The sequence below is a fragment of the Taudactylus pleione genome, unplaced genomic scaffold (assembly GCF_031769625.1).
Source record: "Taudactylus pleione unplaced genomic scaffold, aTauple2 ptg000190l, whole genome shotgun sequence".
In the NCBI taxonomy this organism is placed as follows: domain Eukaryota; kingdom Metazoa; phylum Chordata; class Amphibia; order Anura; family Myobatrachidae; genus Taudactylus; species Taudactylus pleione.
In genome coordinates, this window is record NW_028284592.1 from 1,900,890 (window position 1) to 1,926,915 (window position 26,026).

Here is a 26,026-nt window from a genome sequence, read left to right on the forward strand (position 1 = left end):
CTAGAAGTAGCCACCCCTCCCCCAGTAGAGGTCCCCCCAGTAGTAGCCACCCCTCCCCCAGTAGTAGCCGCCCCTCCCCCAGTAGAGGTCCCCCCAGTAGTAGCCACCCCCCTCCCCCGTTGTGAAGATAGGTTAAAAAATAAACAAATATATATATATATATATAAAAATATACTTACCTGGATCTCTGCTCCTGGTCCTGCTCGCGACGCCGCTCCCGCCCGGGCTGGCGCGCTCAGCATTATGGGACAGACGTCATGACGTCAGTCCCATTACCCACTGCAGGAGCCGGACGGAAGTCCGGCTCTTGCAGTGGGTGCTGCAGCAGTCAATGATAGTCTATCTGACTCTCATTGGCTGCTGTTTAACACACGCATCGCCGCCAGCGCTGGCGGCGATGCGTGTGTTATGCACAGCCTGAGCCCGCCTCCTGGCGCTATTGGGCAAGCGCTCAGGGGGAGGGAACGGGCTCAGGCGTGCAGCACAGGAAGCCTAGCGCCGGTCCTGTGTAAATGTGTAGTGCTGACCGCACTCATTGCGGTCGGCGCTACACTGGCTAACTAGGGCGGGCCGGTGCCGTGGCCGGCGGCGCCCCCCCCCGCGCCGCTGGTCCAACGGCGCCCAGGGCACGCACCCCGTTCGCCCTGCCCTAGTTACGCCACTTACACCGACTATTGCGACCTGCGATCAACGATTGTGGGTCCCTATAGTGACCTGCTCAATATTGAGCAGGTTGGCCAGCATGCACGGCCGATGGACGATATTGCTATCGTCCATACGTGCCCGCGCATCCCTGGTCGCTGGTAGGGACCAAAAAATGAATGATCTAGACCACCGTATCCCATCTCTCTTGGTCAGGTTTGGTACTATTCTCCCCCTCAGAATCTCCTCTACCCTGCACCTAGGAGACACCATCACCGCCACTCCAGTGAATGGAGGGGAAAAAAAAGATGACTGTCAGTGAATGCACTGTATACACTCCCTCGTTCCTCCTGCACATAGTGTAACACAGTGTGTAGTAGGAGCACATCAGCTGCTAGTTTCTGCTGCCGCCGCCACCAGTCTCCTCCTCCTTGAACGTCAGCAGCAGCAGGAATAGGGGGAGGCGAAGGAGGGGGAATAAACGAGGAGAAAGGGGAGATGTAACCCGGTGCTGGCAGGGGGCGGGGGGGATGGAGCGCTCGGTCACAGCTTAGTGTGAGAGGTCATGAAGCTCCTGTGCTCCGTCTTGTCTTTTACAAGTTCTTAGATGATAGGTTTCGCGTAGTTTTTATTGTTGCTCCGACACTTACGGGTCCTGCACATGGCCACACAGTAACGTGCTGCACGTAGCCCTCAGTGCACGGGTCACTGTGCTTTTAGCTGATTTTAAATTTTAAACATTCATTAATTGTTGGAGAGACGGCCCCATTATAGTAGCATCATGGTGGCTCGCATGCTGTTCCGGGCGGTGATCATGGGTCCCCCGGGCTCCGGGAAAGGGACCATCTCCGACAGGATCGTGAAACACTTCGCCCTCAAGCACCTGTCCAGCGGGGATTTGCTGAGGCTGAATATCCAGAAGAGCACAGGTACATACAGCGCGGGTGGGGGTGATCATGTGCAGCTCAGGAAACTTCTATTATAACTCCTCATAGTGGTGCAATGTACAGTACGATAGTGCGTGTGAAAAGAGATCTGCTGCTGCTTCATATTAAGGTTGCCAGAGAGACTTCTGTATTCGCAGCTTCCTCACATATGCTTGGTCCCCACGCATACTATTCCAGCTGTCACCAACTACCTTCAGTCTGGCACATTTTGAAGTTTACTGACCATACTATAATCTTAACAGTTGTGCATTTCCCATTAGGCATGTGGGGTGCCAGTTGCTGGGGGCAGCACTTGTACCCTTGTTTTTATTACTGTCAGTCTGTAGTTTACCAGTAATACCCCATTTACACCCGGGTCCCTGAAAAATAACCCGGGTCAAGTGACCCTGCAATCCAACCCAGGTAGCTACCAGGATGGACCTGGGTAACGGTGCGGTGTAAACGGCGCAATCAAGGTTATCAGACCTGGGTCATGCCTAAAATAAGCTTATTGGTGGTTGTGGAGTAGTCACATCCCTCTTTTTATGACCTCACAAGTTTAGCAGGGCAGACCCAGGTTCAGTGTGAACATGCCTGACCTGAGAATAACCGAGATCGATGGTGCTGTGTAAGCCATGTCTGGCCTGGGTTGGAACCATGGCCCCTGATTCAGAGCTGGACACTCTGACAGAGCGCTCGCTCTGAATCAGGGAGTCTTTTTTTTTTATTAATGGAGCAGCCTCCTGGCCGTTCCCATTGCTGTGGGTGGCGGGTCTGAATCAGGCCACATGTCTGAAAACCCAGCTCGGACCCGGGTTTTTGATGGAAGAGAGGTATTACTAGAAATATTTCCACTGTACTGTACGCCATGTTGAGTGGAGTGTGGATGGTTAGAATATACGTATACTGCCCCTATAAAAATACAATATATTAGCTCTTGGCTCGTTTTGACATTTGAGGCCTTACACCTTAAAAGCAAACATTGAAAATAATATACAGTAGTTGGGGGTGGCCATTACTGTTTTGCCTAGTGGTGCCCTGACCCCTAAATCCACCCATGGTTCTTAAGCATTATTGGTTTATCACCCCCCCCCCCCAACATTGTCTTTCTTTTGTATTTTCCTCTAGAATGGCAAAGATGTGTATGTAGTAGTGGCGTGTTGTAATGCACACTATATTACATTTACAGTTTTTAGTTCCTTTTAAACCTGCATTTTTCTTGTAGGACATGCTAAAAATACTGCAAATTGCATATGTGTGTGTTACAGTATTTATCAGGCAAGCAGACTACAAGTTAAGTATGGCAGCGCAGCCATATAGTGTGTGCATTTTGTGGCTGTAGCAGAATGACCACATCAGGTGGCGTGACGTGTCTTGCATAATTTTGAACAGCGCATGCCCAGAGCAGTGGCGCACGCAGATTTGTGAGATATTGCCATCTGTGCTTAAACGGGTTTAACGGGGCAAGTTAATATAAGCCGTGTGTAGTGAGTGCCCGTGTGCTAACTTGTGAACAGGTGCAGACCAGGAAAGACACATATATGTGACAGAGCGCTGTATTGTTTACGGTCTGGGCCAGATGTAAGTGCAGGTATCGCCCAAACGGTGTTTTCAGGGGATTTGCTGGAAATATTGAATAATAAATAGGCCCCTGAATCTCAAGCTGTGCATATGGGCAGAAATACGCTGTTTTTGCCTACAACTTTGTAAAATAGCTCATTTTGCAGCCACCTCGACATACGCCCCTATGTCTGGATTTTCATGATCCATGATTTCATAATCTGGTGAGCATATTTTCGGCATCCATATTTTCCACGTAAGTGTTAAGAAGCCAATAAACTCTGTCTGAATGCTACCAGAACACAGATAAGTATCCTATTTTAGCAATTCGTGCACAGTTTTTAGCTTTTACAGTAATAGTTGCGCTTTTATAATCTAAGTGGGCAGCTTGGTGGCATAGTGGTTAGCCTTGCTGTTTAACAGCGCTGTGGTCATGGGTTTGATTATGACCCACAGTATTCCAAATTTAATTCCTCTGAGTATTAATGTGAGTTTTGGTGTCATTTATTAATATAGGACAAAGAAATAAAAGATGGGGTTCTATATGTGTGGAGTTTGTATGTTCTCCATGTGTTTGCATGGCTTTCCAATGGTGCCATGATTTGCTCCCACACTCCAAAATCATACTGGTAGGTTAATTGGCTTTGGTAAAATTAACACTATTGTGTGTCTGTGTGGTAGAGAATATAAATTAAGATCCACTAGGGCAGGGACTTAAGTGAAATATTCCATATTCTCTGTAAAGCAGTTGCTATAAAGAAATGTAAATAAATGAGGTATAATCTGTCACAAGGGTGCTGCTTAAATTCCTTCCATTACAGGATTCCTGCTAACATATTCTTGCATCCTAGTGTGTGAATTAAGTATGTGTTTTCTAAATCAGTATAGGTTAAAAATAACCTCTGTGGAATTAATTCAATTACATGCAATGTTGAATAGTGCCGGGAATGAGTGCCTAGAGCTGTAAACCCGCGACCAGATGATTTTTGCTTGCATCCTCCTGAGGTGCGAGGAGATATCTGACTAAACTAGTGACGAAGTGCCAGTTGCGGGATTACCGTGTGCGCTAACAGCATCGCTCCCGGCACTTAATTCGGAGAATGACATTTACCGCAAATAAACCCCTGTCATTAGGCGCGATAAACTGCATCTCCAGACTTACCATGCAGACGATTGAATAGCTCTAGGCACTCAGGAGCTCATTCAGACCTCGCTAAGATGCATACTATCGCTGCTGCCGATGGTATGCAGTGTGTATGCATTGTGCGCATGCATCGCAGTGCGCATGTGCCTACCTTTAGAGAAAGTTCACAATTTAGTCGCTCGCTGTGCATAGACAGCCCAGCAGAGTGAGTGACAGGGGAAGCTGTTTGTAGGTGGTAACAGGGGCTGGCCATTAAAAACGGGTGAGTGGAGGTGCAAACGCAGACGTGCCTGAGCATCTCAACAGCGTTTGAGGTGTGCCTAATTAAAAGACAGCATCATAGTACACGTCACCTGGCTTGTTTTTACACTGAAGTGCTCGCAGTGCTTGAGGCAGGGTATGGTCAACCTCAAGCGCAGCGATAGCATCCGATGTTACCCGATGTACTGAAGGTTGCATACACTTCCTGGACATGACGTGCACAAGTGGGCTTCTTAAAACAGGCTGGTGGGTGTCTGCATGCACTATGTGATCGCACTCTAAAAAAAATTCTGGGTGTACTAATGCATTGCTATGCGATAGCACTGCCTACACAATTTGCATGCACAACGTGCGAGCATCTCTGAATCAGGCCCTCAGTCCCTGCACTATTTAACGTTGCATTTAAATAAATTCCCCTCTGTGTGAGAGAGAGTTTTCCTCATTTGCGTTAAGGAAGCATCAAGATCCATTAACATGGGCGGAATTCCAGTATTCATTAAAATGTTATGCAAATCCTGTATATCGTTTATAGCCCTTATGGAGAAAATCGCCTACACAACAAAGTTGATATATTTCATCTGGGTCTATTTGCTTGTTTTGCAAAGCGAACTAACTAACTTTGAGTTTATAGGCACCCATCCCCACAAGCCCTTTGCTTCAATGTCCCTCCTTCCTACTTGCTCTATTTAATATTTACCATCCTAACGTCTTACCTTCCAACAAATAGTTCTTGCCCTTCCGACCTCTTATTATACTCCACACCTCTGGACAGCTAGGTATGACCTCTGAACTCTCTGTCCACCACCCTACTCTAAACGACTTGTCTGTGTCTTTACTTATGTTTGACTTTGATTATTCATTTAAAAGCTTGTCAATATTAAATCTTGTGGTGATTATACATGCCTTTATATTGTGTGACATATATGCATGTTTATATATTATATTATAGTCTGCTTCCAATTGTATCTAAATTTTTCTGACTAAAAATGAATATGAAAAATAAATAACATTTATCCAAACCCGCTCTAGCTGGCCAGTGGGTTTTTGCAGATTCCCAAAATTCACATCTGCAACTTCTCGTGTTGCCCTATCCTGAAGAATACAGAACATTAGCTGCTTATATCTAACAAGGTCATTTTACTCGCTTCTAAAATGTTTCTGGCTTCAAGATTCAACAAATGCACTGAACTGGGGGCAGTAGGGGAGGGGCCATTGTTGGAAAGTATCAGGGTTCCAGGGCAAGAACCATGCTGCTTCATCTAAGGGGGACTGCAGATTTGTTAGGAGTTAAGTATAAGTAACTGGGCAGGCCCAGTTGAGATGTCAATCACCGGCGGGCCCTGCAGCAAGTGTACGGGCGGTCGACGGACCGGCCGTACACGGTCAGATGTGCCGATATATCTGCAGATATATCGGCACATCGGCTGTGCTGCAGCCAAAACGATGTATCTGTTATTATGGTCATTCAGACATATCGGGGGTACACACCTGCCGACACACTTGCGATATACAGTATATGAACGGCCGATAAATTGCCCAGTGTGTACCCAGCATTAGGCTAGTTCATATAGTAGGTTCCAGCTCTTTTGTGCTTTCCACCACCTATAACTGATCATATGCTGTACACTGTGATATTACATTGCAGTGTACCTACTGCAATGTAATAATGTACTGTTTTAAGGTGCCTACTACACACATGGCAATATTTTACCCGATCTGGCCGATTCCGACGCATCGGAATGACAGATCGTGTAAAATATGTCCTAATTGTGAGTCCCCAATCACGATGCCGATGCGCGTCCCCGCTGGTCGCACATCGCATAGTCAGATGTGCTGTGCTGTAGGGCAGATCCGACAATCTGGGATACGATGCACTGAACAAAAAGAAAGCATACATGATGTATCGTTTGTTCCTACACCAAATCGTGAGCAGGACTGCCGGGGGAGTTTCAAGGGAAATCGGTTGGATCGGCAGCACATCGCCAGGTGTGTAGGCACCTTTAGTGTAATTATTTATTATCTGCAAAGGTGGCAGGAGATCTGAACTCCATCAAAGGTTGTTAGTATAACCACATTCTTTCATTCTTTCCAGCTTCCACAACCAGTCTGCCATAAACGGTCTCATCGGGCGGAATTCAATTGATTACGCGGTCCGGATCTCCCGTAAAGTGACAGGAGATCGCGGGCCGCTATTCAATTGATGCCGTTTTTCGCGCTGATCTCGCCCATAGAGGTCAGGTTTAGTCGCGTAAAGCAGCTAAACCCGACCAAAGTGCTGGGCGCGACCGCGAAAAGTGCTGTTTGGGCGCCCAAACAGGTCACTTTTCGCACATTTCAGCTCTCATCCCCTTGGGGCTGCGAGCTGAAATGTAGCGCTGGCAGCTGATCGCGCCCGACAGGAGCAAGAATTGAATAGCTCCGTCGGGTGCGAGAGGGGCTGGAATCAATTGAATTCCGCCCATTATCTTTTTCCTCACTTTCTTCTTTTTATATAGTTTCCATACTTCCTCTGTAAATTCCTTAGCACTCCTTTCCACCATGTGGCCACTGTGTGTGTTTTTTTTGTTGTTATTAGATGTCTTGTGTGTGGTTTGGGATATTGTTTTTTTTCCAACTGTGGTATAGCTGTTACCTCACCTGTGTAAATATCAGATGCCCATGTGTCTGTAAGGACATTGCAGTTACAATTACGTATGTCAAATTTCACTGACATTTTCTAAGCTATCAAAACTGCTAGTCACTCGTATATTTTAACGCTATAGTCTATGTACTGCCGCGATTATTTACCTTACTCACCGGGGATATTTTAATTTTTAATAAAAAATATCCCGGCTATGTAGCACGGAGAACATGCATAGACCCTATAATCACATATATACATTACTGTACAAATATTATAGATAGTATACAAATGTACGTCCAAATTTAAAAAAGCCTGCAAGGGCTAGATTTCCTATGTGTGTTCTGAGTGCTTCTCCAGAGCTGCTGACACCCCTTCCGTGTGGTTTATTTTTTGCAAATCACAGCAGGGTTAAAATATTATACTAAAAACAACTACTACTAACTATCTTAATGTTGGAGAGTTGTTTGAAGTAAAATAAATAAAGTCATTGGCTGATAACTGAGCTTAATGTCATTTTTACACCTTTGCCGTTAACAAAAGCCTGTAATGACCTCTAGATGACTTTACTGCCTTGTTTGAAGATTAATCTGAGCATGTGACTTGCCAGCATAAAATGCATACCATGTTTATTGCACACATTGCTGTTGGTTAAAAGGACACTAAACACTTTAACAGTGCAGTTTTGATACCTTTAGACGCATCATATTTTATAGCTATTTTGTGTTGGTAGCATTTCTACACTTGTTTTCTCGTATATTTCTTACTGTTATCTCTGTCCATTATTTTCAATGGTTTCACTTTTACAGTGCTGATAATCTTTTGCCAGAATCTTTTAGTGTTTATAGTTTTCAGGGTTTACGTAGTACCCCTTAATGTGACATTTTGTCCTAATTAGATAAAATAAGCTAATTTACTGCCAGTAACCCATTGTGGCAATGCATATCAAGTATCCACTTTGATCTTTGGGTGTGTTATGAAATAGTATTCATTCTAGCACCCTGCACCTGTCACAACATGTGCAGTTCTGCCTGGGGTGTCACTCTCTGCTCTGGTGCTTCTAGCACATTCAGCTAATGCAACAAACTGCATAGAAATAGACCAGAGTGTGCTAGAAGCATCGGAGCAGAAAGTGACACCCCAGGTAGGAAAGAGGAACTGCACAGGTTGTGAAAGGGGCAGGATGGTAGAATGAACACGAATTAAAAGTCAACATTCTGTCGACATGGACTTTAGGTTGACAACCAATCCCTAGTGCTGGGGATGAGTTCCACTCGTCATTAGCAGTGAGGGAGTTAAATATGAAAAACATTAAAAAGGGCCATGTTGTTAAATCTTTGCAAATTCCATATTTTTATTTTGAATTTAAGCCCAGATTGATCGAGTGATATTCTTCTTATTACTCGTAACTAATCTTAAATTGTGCTCCCACTAATCCGCTCCTAACTGTTATGTGTTTCAAAAGTGACAGTTAGGAGCTGACTGGCTGGAGCACCATTTAAGATTAGTAACGATTGATAACTAGAATATCAGTCATTGATAAATCTGGGCCTTAATGTAATAAACTTGAAGAAGACCAAAAATCTAAAATACTTCTGGGACTACATGCACCGCCAGTTGAGAAACCCTGGTCGAGCTTGGCTACAAGTGAATGGTGCAAGAAATGACTTTCAAAAGAGACCTACCTTTTCTCAGATGTGTCACACTTTCATTTCAAATGTTGTTTGTTTCAGCAATGACCATAGTAGCACAGAGCTGCTCAATGTCAGGCCGATCCATTGGGGGAGGGGGCTTCGCTGCCTCCAGGGTGAGAGAGGGTCTGATCTGCAGATATTTTAAAGGTGGAAGTGACGAGAGGGACTGAATGTGGGAGTTAACCTTAACTCTGCCCTCTCCTTCAAACCCAAGATGGCAGACATGCGGAGTAGAAGAGAGAGGGGTCTATTCATGTTTAAAATAAAGTGGGTACTGGTAAATGCCACTATATATCGCATCATATCGATGCGATATATATAGAAGTTTTATATAGCCATTCTGGAGTATTCACCTGTCCGGCAAAGTGATGCGGAAACCAGGTCCTCTGCGATTCAGGCTTCAGCTGCAGTTCTCTGATATATTGTGGTCTAGGCTAGCTGGACCTGTTTGTGTGTGCGCGCGCGCGCGTGTGTGTGTGTTTTTTGAAAAAGTTGTGCAAAACCCCTATTTGTGTCCAAAAATGTCGGGACTTGGTTCAGAAATAATAGGCAAAATAATTTTTTAATTAGCTTAATTCTGCCAATAATGACATGTCATTTTTGGGGTGAAAAAGTCTTTGGAAATGGGTGTAAAGTAGAGGGAATTGGTATTTTGGAGGGCTGTATGGATGGGATGTGTTTTAAGGATTACAGGGGCATGTAACAGGTGTATTTTTAACATTTTTCAAAAATACTCTTTTATGACACAAAAACATACTTTCACCCATTTTAATGTACCCCCAATTTAAATACAGCATTTAGTTTTCTAAATAAAAATTGTTGTTTTCTAACAATTTTTCACTCCTAAAGTAAAATGCATATAACAGCTATTTGACAATTTGAGAACCCCAAACCCTTTGATTATGGCCCCTAACAGGCTTCTACCATGTTACCCTATCATAGTTTACCTTTTTTGAGGGGTACAGGCAAACTTCCCCATTGTATGCTGTACTTTTTGCCGCTAACATCAAGGTATTTTTTCCGGGAAAATGCCGCATCGTATGTTACAATAGGATTGCGCGAATAATGGGAGCGGCGATAGACACAAAAGGTGACGCATTTGGGCGAAAAGTGTGCATACGAATACTTAACGTTTTTGCTTCTAATTGGATATGGCCTTAAGGGGCATTTTCTATTAGCCACGAAAATTCGGCTAAGTTTCGCCTCCTAGACTTTAGGCCTACATCGCGTGTTTTTGGCGAAAAGTCCTTGAGCACTGTTCGCCCAATTCAATTCCAAAGGACGCGAAAACGGGACCCGGCGAAACTCAAACAGGCGAAAAGTGCTGTCAGTTTTGAGGAAATCAGCCTGACACCCCCCAAAGGATGCACTGACATTGGGGATCACTATAGATACCCCCGAATAGCCCTGCTGAAGATATTTTGGGTACATAAATGATCTCAATAGCTGCTATTTAGCGTCTTTGCATAAGTGGTGAAGAATAGCATTTAGCAGTTTTTTTCTGGTGAAAATAAGTAGTAATTTGGGTACATGAAAATGGGTTGTAGCATATTTTAAACTTGTTAAAGTGAAGTTTTATAAAACTTAAAAAGTCTACCTTCCGCAAGCACCTGCAATAAAAATAAACACCTGGGGAATACTTGGGGACCCCCTGGAGTCTATTTTACAAGTTTTTAACTTTGAACCCCAAATTTGTTTTTTTTGTTCACCCCCAAAATGAAAGTACTTTTTTGGGGTGTTCTAGAGTATTTTTTTTTTTTTATGCAGTTTACCTTTGGGGGACTGTCCCAAGGGTGCTGGGTTTTTTTTAGAAGTGTGCATCCCAAAACCACAATTCTTCACTTTTTTTCGATCCCTATTCATAGGCAAATCTTTTCCGCCTATTCCAATGCATCGACTTTCCGTGTAGGTGAAAAGTCTTTGGAATTGAATACGGGGATAAGTTTTCGCCTGGTGAAGTGACATCACCGGCGAGAACTTTTCGCCGAAAATGGCTTATTGCAGCTAATTGAATACGGACCTAAGTCATAAACATAAGTGGTCTAACCTTGCAAGTGTCACACAACTGAAACTGAAAACCTTCACCAGAAATGTCTATATTGTACACTGAAAAATGTGCCAGATATGCTTAGTTCTTACTCTATTGAGCCTCAGCTACTATATTTTTTTTCTAATGGGGATTTTGAACGCTAGTCTAGTACTGACTGCTGTCACTGCATTTCAATGGAGCATATTCAATTAGGTATGAATTAAGTAAAAATCTTGGAGCGCACAGTTTTTCCCGCAGGTGTGAGATCTTTGGTATTCAATTGAGGGAGAGATTTTTTTGGGGGGCACTCAATTTTTTTTTTTGAGCCCCTTCAGAGCAAGTCCCAATTTTTCCTAAAATTTTTATTTTTAGGAAAAATTGTCTGGACTTGCTTCTGAACACCTTGGTTACACCCTCCCCATGACTAATTAAGCAATTGGAAATTTACAATTAGCTTAATTAGTCCATAATTACTTAGCTTCTGTCAGTGCTGTCGTCCTCCTCCGCTTCCCCGACATGCTGGAAGTCTTCCTCCATCTTCCCAGCGTCTGCTGTTGGGGTGTGTGCCTCTCGCTGTGTGTAAGATGCTGTCAGTCGGAGTGTGTGTCCCTGAGTCAGTCGGCAGTGTGGAGAACGTGGCTGCCGGGCACATGGTGGCCAGAACACATCGTTGAGTGCCCGGTGTTCCATGGTCACTTTTTTTTTTTTTTCTCTCACCCGCAAAATCTTTTGCAACCATTTTTTTTTTTAAATGAATACTGCAGGTTACGGGAGTGTACATACCCGAGGTAATTCAAAATGGGGCACGAGATGTGAAAAGATTTTGCAGGCCAATTCATGCACCCAATTGAATATGCCCCAATATGTGATAAAATTCCTCTTAAGTGATTATGTGAATTTTAAAAGTTAGTGACATCATTCTCCATGATTCCACAGAAATTGGTGTTGTTGCAAAGTCTTACATAGATCAAGGTCAGCTAGTTCCAGACGATGTCATTACCCGGCTTATCCTGCAAGAGCTAAACAACATGGGAGAACATTGGTTGCTGGATGGTGAGCTAAGTACTGTATAGTGCATGTTGTGGATCTAAGGAAGTAAAAAATCATGGGAATAAACATAATTGTGGGACATATTTACTGTCCACCCATAACCCTGTGCCCTGGTCTCTTCTACTTATGTCCTAATCTCTCCCCCGTTGCCATTAAATGTTTCTCTTCTCCTGCATTTATTTCTTCTTGTTGCTCCTTTCTCTCTCAATTAGATTTTAGCATCCCAGTAGTGGTATATTGTCGACATTCATCATGTCTCAAATGAATTGTTGACATGATTTAGACTGATTTTAGAATGTCGACAAAACATCTCTGTTTAGTACTGACTTACCTGGTACGGCGGGTCTGGCAGCTCCAGCTGTGTTTTCCGGGTCCAGTGGTGACGTCAGGATGACTTGCGCCAATCCTGCGTTGTTTCTGGTGGTAAGTATGACTAACCCTAACCCCTCTCCTAGTGCCTATCCCTTACATCCCCTTCCATAGCCTAACCCTAACCTTCTGCTGGTTGTCTGTGCAGAATCTAAGTATGTCGACATATTGGGCCATTCCATAGAATGAAACCAAACTGACAAAAAATACTAATAACATAAAAAGGCCCTCAAGACAGCCTGGCTATCTAAGGAAAGATGAATCCAAAATTGGGTACTGCTTGTCAACTTAAGGAAAACTAAAGTAATGCTGGGTACACACTATACAGATATATCTGAAGATGATGGTCGTTCATACACACTGAACGGTCATCATCTGTGTCTGGTGCGGATCCCGATGGCCGGGACTGGGGGCGTGTCACACCCCTTCCTTGCTGCTGCCGCTGTGTGTGTCCGCCCGTACGCACTTGGCCATGGATAGATATGTCTGCAGACAGATCTGTTCATCGGCTGTGCAACACAGCCTATGCGATATGTCTGTGAGCGACGTGGTTCACAGACATATCGTCTGTACACAGTGGCCGACGGGCAGCAGATATATTGGCCGATCAATTGATCGGCCAATATATGTCAGTGTGTACCCAGCTTAAGGGTGTTCCTAAAAAAAAAAAAAAAAAAAAAAGTCCAAAAATAAACAGAAAGGACTTTCCAAATAAATAGTCTCTGCTAAAAGTGATACATTTCTAGGCTGAGGTACTGTAGGTCTAACAAGCGGGAGCTATAAAACTGCCCAGAAGAATAAGGTTATAAGGTGAAACCGCACTGCTTCAGTCTACATTGCATCACCATTGGCTCCACGTGTTCTTGCATGTCTGTGTCAGAAGAAACGATGGAGAGGTATGGGGAAGCATAATGTAGACAGGGAACAATGTGGGCATGTAGGAAGAGCAAGAACGCAGCATTGCTGCTATAGTACAAAAATCAGTAATTGCTTCCTCTGCATCCATATGTAGGTGATTTTTTTGTGACAAAGGGTGTGGAACTAAATGTCGATCTGGACATTATGTTGACATATCATTTATTGACATTCACAATGTCTACGTTGCCACATGCTGACACTCAGCTTGTTGACTTAGCATTTTCAGATGCTTGTAGCCTGGGTGTGGTATAAGAGAGAGACCCTAAAAAGGTCGACAGTGTCTAGATAGACACCAGATGTTAGACAGGCAATAGGTCGACACACTAAAGGTCGAAATGTAAGACGTTCGACGGGGACAAAGGGTTGACACAAAAATGGTCTACACGTTTTTTGTTTTTTTTTCTAACCCTAATCTTCACCCTAATCCTCTTGATGCCTAACCCTAAAACTCCATCTTGGTGTCTAACCCTAACCCTCTGGTATGTGCCTAACCCTAACAAAACAAAAATTAAAAAAAGTTACTGTATGTGTCAACATTTTTTCCTACCTTTTGACCATGTTGACTGTCTTACATGTTGACCTTTAGTGTTTCAATCTTTTGTCCCTGTCAACCTGTTGACTGTCTATATCTGGTGTCTATCTAGACATTATCTACCTTTTTACAGTCTATCTATAGTCTGGAACTCTTGTAGCCTAATCCTAACACTAAAATGGATTGTCGACATTCTGAATGTTGACACAATTACTTCATACTATGACAAAAATATGCTATGTACTTGTTAATGTGCTTCTTATTGTGTGAAAAATATGGCATAAGTGTAATAATGTACAATATCTAGACTAAATGGAACATGTTTGCAAAATTATTACTAAATAAATCATAGTTGCTATCTTTCTAAATAAAAGTTATTGAGACTGGTGGTTTTGCTCTCCACACTAAAGAATAATCTTCTATTTTACAACAAGACACCTATGTAAATAAGAGTATAAATTACCATCTGGGGAATATAGATCCAGATACAATAACAACTGGCAGGGTATGACCTTTATCCCTAGTGTGAACTAGGCTCAGCACTTATTATATTCGCAGTATATAATCAGATCAATTTAAAGGGGTGTAGTATATCTTGTCGACAGCATAATGTCAACATGTCAAATGTAGACATTCACAACGTTGATATTTTTTACAATTTTCTGTCGGATATCTGTCCAATCTGGCTGGTAATGTATGGGAGCAAATGACAGTCGTCCATTTACTCACAAATACTGGAAAACAGCCAAAAATGGTTGTTCAGACAAATTAGTTAAAATTACAGATGAGCGGGTCCGGATTAGTTCGGATTTCCATGTCAAGTTCTGATTTTTCCGGCAAAACAATGGGACTCAGAAAGAGGCAAAACGTCATTTTCCATGGACAAACATCATCATTCCTGGACAAAAGTTCGGGAAAAATCCGAACTAATCCGTACCCGCTCATCTCTAGTTAAAACACACAAATTTAACCAATTTGAACAATATATATATATATTTTGTCCTTTTTTTCAGTGTTTAAAAACCATATGATCGACTGTCATTTGCTCCCATCCATTACCAGGTTTTCATTCCAACCAGCCAGATTGGACAGATATATGACAGAAAATTGTATAGTGGCTGCCCAGCTTAACCCTAAATCGAGTGTATGTTCAGGCTCGACAAAATGACTACATACAATTTTAAGTGGTTGTCCTGAAAAATATTTGGAATACCACATATGAATTACCTTTTATAGCATATATTATATATGTGTATATACACACAAAATAAGTTATTTATGGAAATCCTAAAATTTGAAGGAATACATAAGGTATTAGAAAACTGCATTAGAGCATACAGGGTTGTTTTAACACATTTTATTTTATTATATATTTTCTATAAATTATTTTATTTTGCTGGATGTAAATCATGTCACGGCATATTATTTTATAAAACAAAAGTTGCATTTTATATTTATATAATTAGTAAATCACTTTATCGAACTGGTTTGTCTGTTGAACATATGGATTAGAGCAGTGGTAGCCAACCCCGGTCCTGGAGAGCTACCAACAGTGCATGTTTTTCAGGTCTCCTCACAGAATCACAAGTGTAATAATTAGCTCCACCTGTGGATCTTTTCAAATGTGTTAGTGAGTAATGAATACATAGGTGCACCAGGTAGGTGGTCTGGAAAACGTGAACTGTTGGTAGCTCTTGAGGACCGAGGTTGGCTACCCCTGGATTAGAGGAATGGGTATGTACAGCCATGGCCAAAAGTTTTGAGAGTGACACAAGTATTGGTTTTCACAAAGTTTGCTGCTTTAGTGTTGTATTTAGACTTTTTTGTCAGATGTTACTATGGTAAACTGAAGTAAAATTACAAGAATTTCATAAGTGTCAAAGGCTTTTATTGACAATTACATTAAGTTTATGCAAAGAGTCAATATTTGCAGTCTTGACCCTTGTTTTTCAAGGCCTCTGCAAATCACCCAATTTGTCACCAAACTGTTCTTGGATGGTTGGGAGAAGTTGCTCTTGGAGGATGTTTTGGTACGATTCTTTATTCATGGCGTCTTTTAGGCAAAATTGTGAGTAATCCCACTCCCTTGGCTGAGAAGCAACCCCACACATGAATGGTCTCGGGATACTTTACTGTTGGCATGACACAGGACAAAGACTTTTGGAGGATTGCCTGGTGTCAAGAAGGGCAGCAAAGAAGCCACTTCTCTCCAGGAAAAACATCAGGGACAGACTGATATTCTGCAAAAGGTACAGGGATTGGTCTGCTGAGGACAGAGGTAAAGTTATTTTCTCTGATGAATCCCCTTTCAGATTGTTTGGGGCATCTGGAAAAAACGCCTGTCCGAAGAAGGAAAGGTGAGCGCTACCATCAGTCCTGTGTCATGCCAACAGTAAAGCATCCCGAGACCATTCATGTATGGGGTTGCTTCTCAGCCAAAGGAGTGGGCTCATTCACAATTTTGCCTAAGAACACAGCCATGAATAAAGAATGGTACCAAAACATCCTCCAAGAGCAACTTCTCCCAACCATCCAAGAATAGTTTGGTGATGAACAATGCCTTTTCCAGCATGATGGAGCACCTTGCCATAAGGCAAAAGTGATAACTAAGTGGCTCGGGGAACAAAACATTGACATTTTGCGTCCATGGCCAGGAAACTCCCCAGACCTTAATCCCATTGAGAACTTGTGATCAATCCTCAAGAGGTGGGTGGACAAACAAAAACCCACAAATTCTGACAAACTCCAAGCATTGATCAGGCAAGAATGGGCGGCCATCAGTCAGTATGTGGCCCAGAAGTTGATTGACAGCATGCCAGGGCGAATTGCAGAGGTCTTGAAAAATAAGGGTTAACACTGCAAATATTGACTCTTTGCATAAACTTAATGTAATTGTCAATGAAAGCCTTAGCGTCGGGTAAGTATACTTACCCTTCCCTCCCTAACGCTAACCCTCCCTTCCTGTAGCATGAAGCACCCTAAGCCTAACCCCCCCACCCCCACACCTTTGTGCCTAAATCTAACTCTCCCCCTTTAGTGCCTAACCTTCCTCCCCCCCCCTTCCCCCAGTGATGCCTAACCCCAAACCCCCCCCCGCCCCTGAAACCTATCCCCGCTATGCTCCCTAAGCCTAACCCCCACTGCGGCTAATGCTAAGGGTTTGCCAGACTTGCCTCTTTCTGTCTGGCATCCTTTGGTGTTCTGGCATCGGGATTAAGATAAGTGTCGGTATTTCGACGCCTATCTTAAGTCCCTTGTCGGGATTTCAGTTTAGGTATTGAGACTGGCGGCATCGCGGCTGCCGGTCTCATAACTACGTCCCAGATTAGAGCTCCTGTCCTGATTAAGATGATTCCTAACAAGCACAATAAATACTGGAGTTATGGTATATACAGCAAATTGTAACACATTGATTACAAGGTGCATATTCTCACAATTGACAACATTTGCTATAGAAAACATCTGCTACTCAACTAGAGGCACCACCTGTCTTAAATGAGAAAAAGTATACGTGTTCTATAAACCCTCAAGATGAGTACACACAGTATATGATGGTGCGACCCAGCAATGCACTGTATTTATGTATATAGCAAACACAAATTCCCAGCGTAAGTATAATGTCGCCGTCAACACAGTCTGGAGTACGATGGTGCAGTGTATTGTTACATTCTACATGTAACACCACCACATTGAGTGTGGAATCGTCCTGTCTATGGTGCAGCACAGCAGATGGGACGATTCAATGAATGATGGCAGTGAACGATTGATTGGGCATACACATTATACGATGTGGATGATATATCATTCCGATCCGCTTTAGAACGATATATCAGATGAAAGATCGTATAGTATGTAACCAGCGTTAGATTGTGAACACATGCGGATATTGTCATCAGCCACTATTTACCAATTTGATCAGACAGGTCAGATTATTTTAGGTGGGGCATACCTGCCAAACTAGGTAATAAAATACTTGAATACAGTGGAGAATGAGGCAGCTTTGTCTTTGTTTTTTCTTAGGTTTTCCAAGAACTGTCCCACAAGCAAAAGAACTTGATAAGGTTTTTCAGATTAACACGGTTATTGACTTGAATGTGCCATTCCAGACCATTAAGGATCGTCTCACTGCAAGATGGATCCACCCAGGCAGTGGCAGAGTGTATAACACAGATTTTAATCCGCCCAAAGTCATGGTAAGGACATTTAAAAAATACATATACCGTACATACTCGAGTATAAGTCGACCCGAATATAAGCCGAGGTACCTAATTTTACCACAAAAAAATGGGAAAACTTATTGACTCGAGTATAAACCTAGGGTGTGAAATGCAGCATCTACTGGTAGTAATCCCCCCCCCCCCCTGGTAGTGGACCAAGTAATAATATCCCCCCCCCCTGGTAGTGCCCCCAGTAGTAATATCCCCCCCCCCTGGTAGTGCCCCCAGTAGTAATATCCCCCCCCCTGGTAGTGCCCCCAGTGGTAATATCCCCCCCCCCTGGTAGTGCCCCCAGTAGTAATATCCCCCCCCCCCCCTGGTAGTGCCCCCAGTAGTAATATCCCCCCCCCCTGGTAGTGCCCCCAGTAGTAATATCCCCCCCCCTGGTAGTGCCCCCAGTAGTAATATCCCCCCCCCCCTGGTAGTGCCCCCAGTAGTAATATCCCCCCCCTGGTAGTGCCCCCAGTAGTAATATCCCCCCCCTGGAAGTGCCCCCAGTAGTAATATCCCCCCCCTGGAAGTGCCCCCAGTAGTAATATCCCCCCCCCTGGTAGTGCCCCCAGTAGTAATATCCCCCCCCCTAGTAGCCCCCCCAGTAGAGAGAGACGTAATAGAAAGAATAAAAAAAACACTTAACCTGAAACCCCGCTCCTGGTCCCGACGCTGCTACCGGATTCTCCGGCAGCTTTGCATTATGGGAGACACGTCATGACATCATGACGTCTCTCCCATTACCCACTGTGGGAGCCGGAAGATGGTTCCCGCAGTGGGAGCAGCAGCAGCCGATGAGAGTCTGACAGACTCTCATCGGCTGCTAATTACAACAAACACACAGCTGCCGTTGCCGGTGGCTGTGTGTTTGGCACTGTGTAGTGCTGACCGAACTCCATCCGGTCAGTGCTACACATGCGGTGCAGCTGTGTCACAGAGACACAGTCTGCACCGCGGCCCGCATAGTACGCAGCTGAGTGAGGTACCCTCCAATATGTGGCGCCCTACTCAGCTGCATAACGGGAGAACCGGCCCTGGTCCTGGAGCATCACTCAAGTATAAGCCGAGGGGGTGCTTTTTCAGCACAAAAAATGTGCTGAAAGACTCGGCTTATACTCGAGTATATATGGTATTTAAAAATGTTTACTGGTACATACACTGGGATTCATTCCCTGGGTCTGTTCTTGATATTTATATGTAGATAAACACACCACCGTTGCTTTGAAATCCTATTCTTTGTTCTTTTTTGTAAGCAAAGCGCGTTATACAAGTTTAATCACCAATTTTTCCCAGAGCTCCTCCAGTGCAGTTGTAATCCAAAATAATCTTATTCCTACTGTACTACAGCAGCCCTGAAGTGAGAGCCTGCTCCAGGGAACCAGATAGTAAAATTACAGGTGGAGCGATAAACTGCCATTACCAATATTACATGTAAAGAATGAATATAAAAGCACAATCCGTATTTAACCAGGCTTACAGATATAAACACTTAATGTTATTTTTTAGTGATCATTTACCTTTTTTTAAAATGTTCCAGTATGGTGTGTGTGGTTCTTTGGTTCTTACCCCTTCACGATACCCTTAGGTACAGATATTTAATGTATAGTCAAATTCCATGCAATGTTCTACACAAATAATGGTGTGAAGGGGAATCTGTAAAAGAAAATCAAACAAGAATTTTTTCAAATACATATATAAAAGTACCTTATTCTCTCCATAACTAGATGTAATTCACTTGTGGAAGAATGTGGAACGTTAGTCACTGACAGTCACCCTAAAATAATCCACTTCACACCCCCACTTCTAGTCCTTGTCCTTTTTCCAAGCATAGAAACTTTGCAAATGAGTATATCTGCTATATCTCAGAGGTTTGACTTGTGGTGTAAATATTTGGGGTCACACTAAGTGGGGGAAAGTAACTATGGGGAGACTTGTGGAAAACTGTTCCCTTGTTTGCACCTATATGTCCAATTAAATAATCTATAGGTGCCAAAAGAAACCACTATAAGATCTTAAAAAAACAAACAAAAAACATTTACTTGCCAAAATATAAATACTGCCCTGGTCACAAATAGGCAAAAATACTCCAGATATAAAGTTTAAATATTATAAAAATAAAACATAAACACACTCTTTGTTCAAATTGGTGACAAGCCATTGTCCAGTCATTGAATAACATTGTTACCATAATGTATTTTGTATACAGGGACTTATATTGCATGTGCAAGATATTTTTTGTATGTAGAAAGTAAAGTTTCATTCATTATTGCTGCTTAGTATAGAGCCCCTTTCTGCTGGCCTGAGTCTTCTCTCCCCCTGTGTCTCTCATCATCTGTTTGTCGCTGCAGGATTCAGTGTGATGATTGATCTGGTGATATGAGATGGGACAGGAGAGGAATAATACTCTTTCCTGTCCCTCTCACTTTCCAAACTTTGAAAATGGAAGGAACAGCTGTGAAGGTGGAGGTGGAGGGAGGCATGTTGGAACCAAGAGCTGCAGCAGAAACCTTACTAATTGCCCTAAGATGATGCCGACTGAAGGAGGGAATTGCTCTCTCTTATACAAATAATTACAAGTAACTTTGGGGTTGATTCAGTGATACAGTCCTGCCCTTTTCGTTGTTATTAGCAATTCACATGCTCCGTAGCTAAGTGCACACCTGTACGGGTAATTCTGCGTTGTACTCATCTACACTTGCAGCTGAATAGGGATAGCTGAGTGGTAACTTGGGTGTGTAAACAGAAATTCAGGCTACACTGAGTTGTACGTACCCAGAGATTCGTCTGATTTCAGAAGGATCTCTTGCACCAATGTTAGCACTATTAGAAGTGCTCGCTATTTAACAAAGACTATATATAGGGGCAGTGTGGCTGCATAGCTGCGAGAATATCCGCATATAGTATAGTTCCGTATTTATATACGAGAAGGTTCATTAAAGACTAACTGCATTGTGTAAAATAATATATAATTTAACTTTGTAATGTGTGTGTTCCTGACTTGTTGGCTATTTCCAGTCAAGAGTTGGACATCAGACGGACAGGCTCCCTTTCTGACCTTGCTACACCTGCACCGAACCACAGCAATATGTCAAGACTTTACTTTGTTTAACCTCAATAAACATAATCTAATTGCAGATTGGTTAGCTCTGTGTAACATTAGCACCTAAATGCACTGTTAATAAACGAGCCCTAAAAAGTGGTAGACCAGAGAGGCCACTGATGTTACTAATGAAAGCAGGTTGAGCTGCGCTGATCGGTTTGCTTATAGTGCTTATGTCTGAGGCTTACTGCTAGTGAGGAGCTATTTGCCTTCTCTACAAGAGATTTCAGATTTGTTTTGTTTCATTTCATTTATACCAATAGGGAATTGATGATCTTACTGGGGAATCTTTAATTCAGCGTGAAGATGACAAGCCAGAAACTGTTATCAAGAGACTGAAAGCTTATGAGGCCCTCACTAGGCCTGTATTGGAATATTATAAGTAAGTATTCCTTTGATAGGGATTTAATAGTAAAGGCCATAGAATAAAGTATTTCGTTTTAAAATTATGTATTCTGGGAGTGTTTGTTTTAAAGCTGTGAGAGGATGAGTGTAGTGTGTTCTTTTCTAAAGGTGGGAACGCACTTGTGCAACTGGCAATCGTGCCGATGTCCAGGGACACCCTGGACTTTGCATGATTGCCGTTACACACTGCAGCGATTAATGGAGGACGGAACGATCACTCGTTTCGTCCTTAATTAACATGCATGGCGCCGCATGCAATATCGTCAGGTTTCATGTGCAGCACAATAAACATGAAGTTGCATGCAACAGTGAGAGCTTGCATATTGTACATGCACAATTTGTCGTTCCAAATTGGCCAAATCTGAACGAAATCGCTCCAGTGTGTACCCGGCTTAAGGGTCATCATTCCCTAGCTATTTGTGGGATATTTATTTTTTTATTGAACACCTTTCATTTATAATCATACTGCTACACATAACAGTCACAATGAGAAAGCGATTCAGGAATTTATCAAAATGGATATGAGACTAGCACACTTGCAGACATTACACTCCCCACATTCAAGGTACTCCAATGATCATACCAAGCAAAACAAACATCCCAGATGTAGTCAATGGGCTCGATTCAATTCAACACGAATTGAATAGCGCCGGGAATGAGCTCCCGGAGCTATTCAATTAAGCGCGTTGTTAACCCCGACTAAGGATTTCTTCTCGCATCCCTCCTGGGGTGCGAGCAGAAATCTGACAAAAGTACAGGTGCAATGCTGTTTTCTGCCCTAAGCGACGGGAAGTTTAGTCGGAGAATGCCTGTTCTCGCGACAAAATACCCTGTTTAAGGCGTGAGGGGCGGGAGAACGGACATTCCCTGACCTAACAGTGCGCAGAATTGAATAGCTCCGGGAGCTCCCTCCCAGCGCTATTTAATTCGCGTTCAATTGAATCGAGGCCATTGTAGTGATTGTGGATTACCAATATTTCACAGTCCCCAAACCACACCCAGTGATGACACACATCTGCCAATCCTGCAAGATCACTACTGGAATGGTAAAATCACTTAGGGATATATTTACTAAAGATCAGTTTTTCAGATCTGACTATTCTGGTACAATGTAACATGCCCAATTTTGCTATGTGATCTCTCTAGAAACAAGAGTGTGTTAGAAACCTTTTCTGGGACAGAGACCAACAAGATCTGGCCACTTGTCCACTCTTTCCTGTGCACAAAGCTGCCTGATGTGAGACTGGAGTAATTTGAGACAAAAGGAGAAGAACGGCAAAACCAGGACTATAATGTGTGCCACGCGACAAGAATGTTTTTATTTTTTTTATTTCATTTAAATCATTGTATGTGTCATCTGTTTTACAGCCTTTTACAAGAAAAAAATTCTTAGTACCGGAGTTTCTCTTTTTAATAACTGTACTGACAGATCATATTTTTAATGTGGTGCCTGTAATTGTGAAAAAAAAATTTTGACAAAAGAAAACTATTTTTAAAGAGGTAAAATAATGATCAGAAAATTGTATTGTGAAATTTTTTTTTTAAATTAGGTTTTATATTTTTAACATAATTCTGTATTTTAGTCAATATCGCTTTGTTCCTTTTGTTATCAGTTATTTAATTGTTTTTTTTGCTCTGCTCCTTAAGCAGGAGTAAGTGATTCTTTGATTTGTATTAATTTTCTAATGTGCGCTTTCCCAGTGTAAGAAAGCTGTCAGTGCATAACTGCTGGAGGCTTGTAGCTGAACTAAATGAGCATTTGGTGTAATAAACAATTAATATGTAGTGTGTGTTAATTGGTTATTAACACCAAATGATAGAAAAAAGTGTTTATCCAGTGGTTTTTTTTTTGTCTGTAGTTATTTGATGCCGTTTTGTCAAATACTTATGAGAAAACTAGTTGTATATCGTGTTATATTTAAATGAGTGCTCTAAAATGGGGGCTGATGCCAATTTTATGAATGATTAAATGCAATCTGTTAGGGTTGCATTGATGTAAACAGACATATTCATGTGTAAAAATTAGATTACTTGTTGTCTACCCGGCCAGCGATCAGAAGGCTTTACCTTCTGTGATTCTAATGCTGCGTGTGTATCCGGTTTATATAAGTGGATACTTGCTCAGCAGTAAAGTCTCACTGATTTACTATGGCAACAAGTATAGATCATGTAAGACCAGTGTACTCAAGCCAAACTGTGTTCCGTGGGTATGGCCTATTCTTGTTACATGTGACATTAACTTTTTACATCTTTAAACAGTCGAGCATAGTGAATGAAGAAGAGCCGATATTTTACAAATTATTATGGAGGTTAAATAACCTACATCATATTAACAGTTCATATTTTTTTATTTCCTAACAGATGTGCAGTAACTAATTAGCCTTCACTAATCCAACTAGATTGGTCAAAGGCCTTGTCCTTTGTTCATTCCTACTTACAACAAATGAATAAGTACTGTAGCTCCCAAACTCTGTCCTCAAGGCACCCTAACAGTCCAGGTTTTAAGGATATCCATGCTTGACCACAGGTGACGTAAGTAGCACATCAGTCAATTTGATTTACCCACGTGTGCTCAACCACGGATATCTCTAAAACCTGGATTGTTTGAGAGCCTTGAGGACCGCGTTTGGGAACCTCTGAAGTAGCTAGTATGTTGTGTATGCTATGTTTAAAACAACATGCAAATTGCAGATCAACAGCAGGAACCTGCGTGTACAGTGCAAGACATAACAGTGTGATAGCATTTTCTTTAAAATCTATCTTGTCAAGAGGAAGAATTCTAGCCACCTTTAACACCTTCATCTGCCTTTGTCTATGAAACAGGCTTCGGCATATTATATTGTCTACAACCAGTTATTTTGCATTCTATGATAGATAGTGGTTCACTTTTATGAAGAATGATCATCCTTTGATTTCTACCTAGTTACCAATTGCTGTTGAGAATTTTTTCTAGAACAGAAGGTAAACCTGAGCTACGTTTCCTGCATATATCAAAATACACATGGATTGTATTCTCTAGTTTGAGCAAATACACTACATTTGAATAGTGCTGCGGTCATTACTGCATAAACATACCAGCCAGAAGCCTATGATCATACGCTTCTTACTGTGAGCTGTGATCCCCTGGAACGTTGCCTATATATGTCAGTTTCTCTTGGCCCCTGTGGCTTGTATATACTATTATGTAGGTGTACTTCAGCTATAAATATTAAGCACAAAATGTATTCAAATAATATCACTCTCTAAGCTACATTAGTCACTGTTCAACATGAATCTTATGGTGCTTGATAAGCAATTTTTAATGTTCTTGCTGGAGTGCATATATTAGGGACCAAAAAATCATGTACTTCAATTACTCCAGAATAGAAGATTTTCTAGATCTGAATTCCACATACTGCTGGGAGATGTCTGATACACTGGAACATATGAAAATGAGAAAGTAACTTCAATCAGAATGCTTGAATCCCTGTTTTTACTGTTCAGAATGTGTCATATAATACATAATCTGCAAGAAGTTTACGGTTTTTAGCCACAATTTTTGATGACTAAAGCTGCGTATCCACTTGACAATTAAACAGAGTGATTGAACGATAATGGCATCGTAATCGTTCAATCGCTCATTAATCGTGCATAAATCGGCCAGTATGTCAGAAACAACCAGTGATGCGCGCTCCCGCTGGTCGTTTCTGTCATCAATCATCGCCTGAACATGACAGTCAATCTGCTGATAACGACAGATTGACAATGTTCAGGGATGAGGGAGGGTGCCTACACTGAACGACATATTGTTCAGTGTAGGCACTACAGGGGATGAGGAACAACTGTACGATTACAATGTTGTAATCGTACTGTCGTTCCAAGATCTACAAGTGGCTACGCATCTTAAGGGCCTGATTCAGAGGTGAACGCATTAAAAAACATTGGGTGCACAGGTTGGAATTCAATGGAGATCCATGCAATTTTGATAGGCGTTCCTGGACAAGAACTGGGGAAGGGTTTAGTCGGCGGGCGTGTTGGGGGCTTGCCGGTGTCCAGGAATGGCGTCTGCAGAATTGTAACATCGGACATTCTGAGCGACCATAGGGTTGCACTAATGTCCGATGGTGCAGCTGATGTCCTCTCAATGATGTGACTATTTGCGCAACACAGCAGGTAATTGCCAAAGCAGGTGGGCATCTGCATTAGCGCCCACCTCTGAATCAGGCCCTCAGCTATATTTTCAAACTAACATATATAATATATATATATTTTTTTTCTCTTCCTACTTCTTATACCAAAAATAGCTAATATCTCCTGTTCTGCCATGTGTCGGCAACCCTGAAAACATCACTCTTCACCACCTGAAATTTCTGTTGCATTTACTGTGGATCTAACTGCTTTCTTTCTTAGCAGTAGACCTAAAACAGGATGTTAAAACAAATGTTATATTGGTGTATGTTACTTATAATAATTGGTGTTATGAATGTTGGCCGACCGCTAAATGGTTCAGTTGAATAGATGTACTTACATTGGTATAGCTGACCTAATTGCTTTTCAGTCCATAAACTAAGTTCTATGAACTTATGTGG

General features: G+C 42.3%; 1 protein-coding gene across 2 annotated transcripts; it reads left to right on the top strand.

The window, feature by feature from the left end:
* The first annotated feature begins 1,141 nt into the window (after positions 1-1,141).
* Positions 1,142-26,026, top strand: AK3 (adenylate kinase 3). 2 transcript variants are annotated; one of them, XM_088476629.1, is made up of 5 exons: positions 1,142-1,571; positions 11,813-11,929; positions 17,766-17,938; positions 21,317-21,435; positions 22,605-26,024. In XM_088476629.1, exons 1-5 carry the CDS (start codon positions 1,424-1,426, stop codon positions 22,708-22,710), a joined length of 663 nt encoding a protein of 220 aa, XP_088332755.1. In that variant the 5' UTR covers positions 1,142-1,423; the 3' UTR covers positions 22,711-26,024. The 2 variants fall into 2 exon arrangements, with proteins under 2 accessions (XP_088332755.1, XP_088332756.1); XM_088476630.1 differs by lacking the exon at positions 11,813-11,929 and having other exon boundaries at positions 22,605-26,026.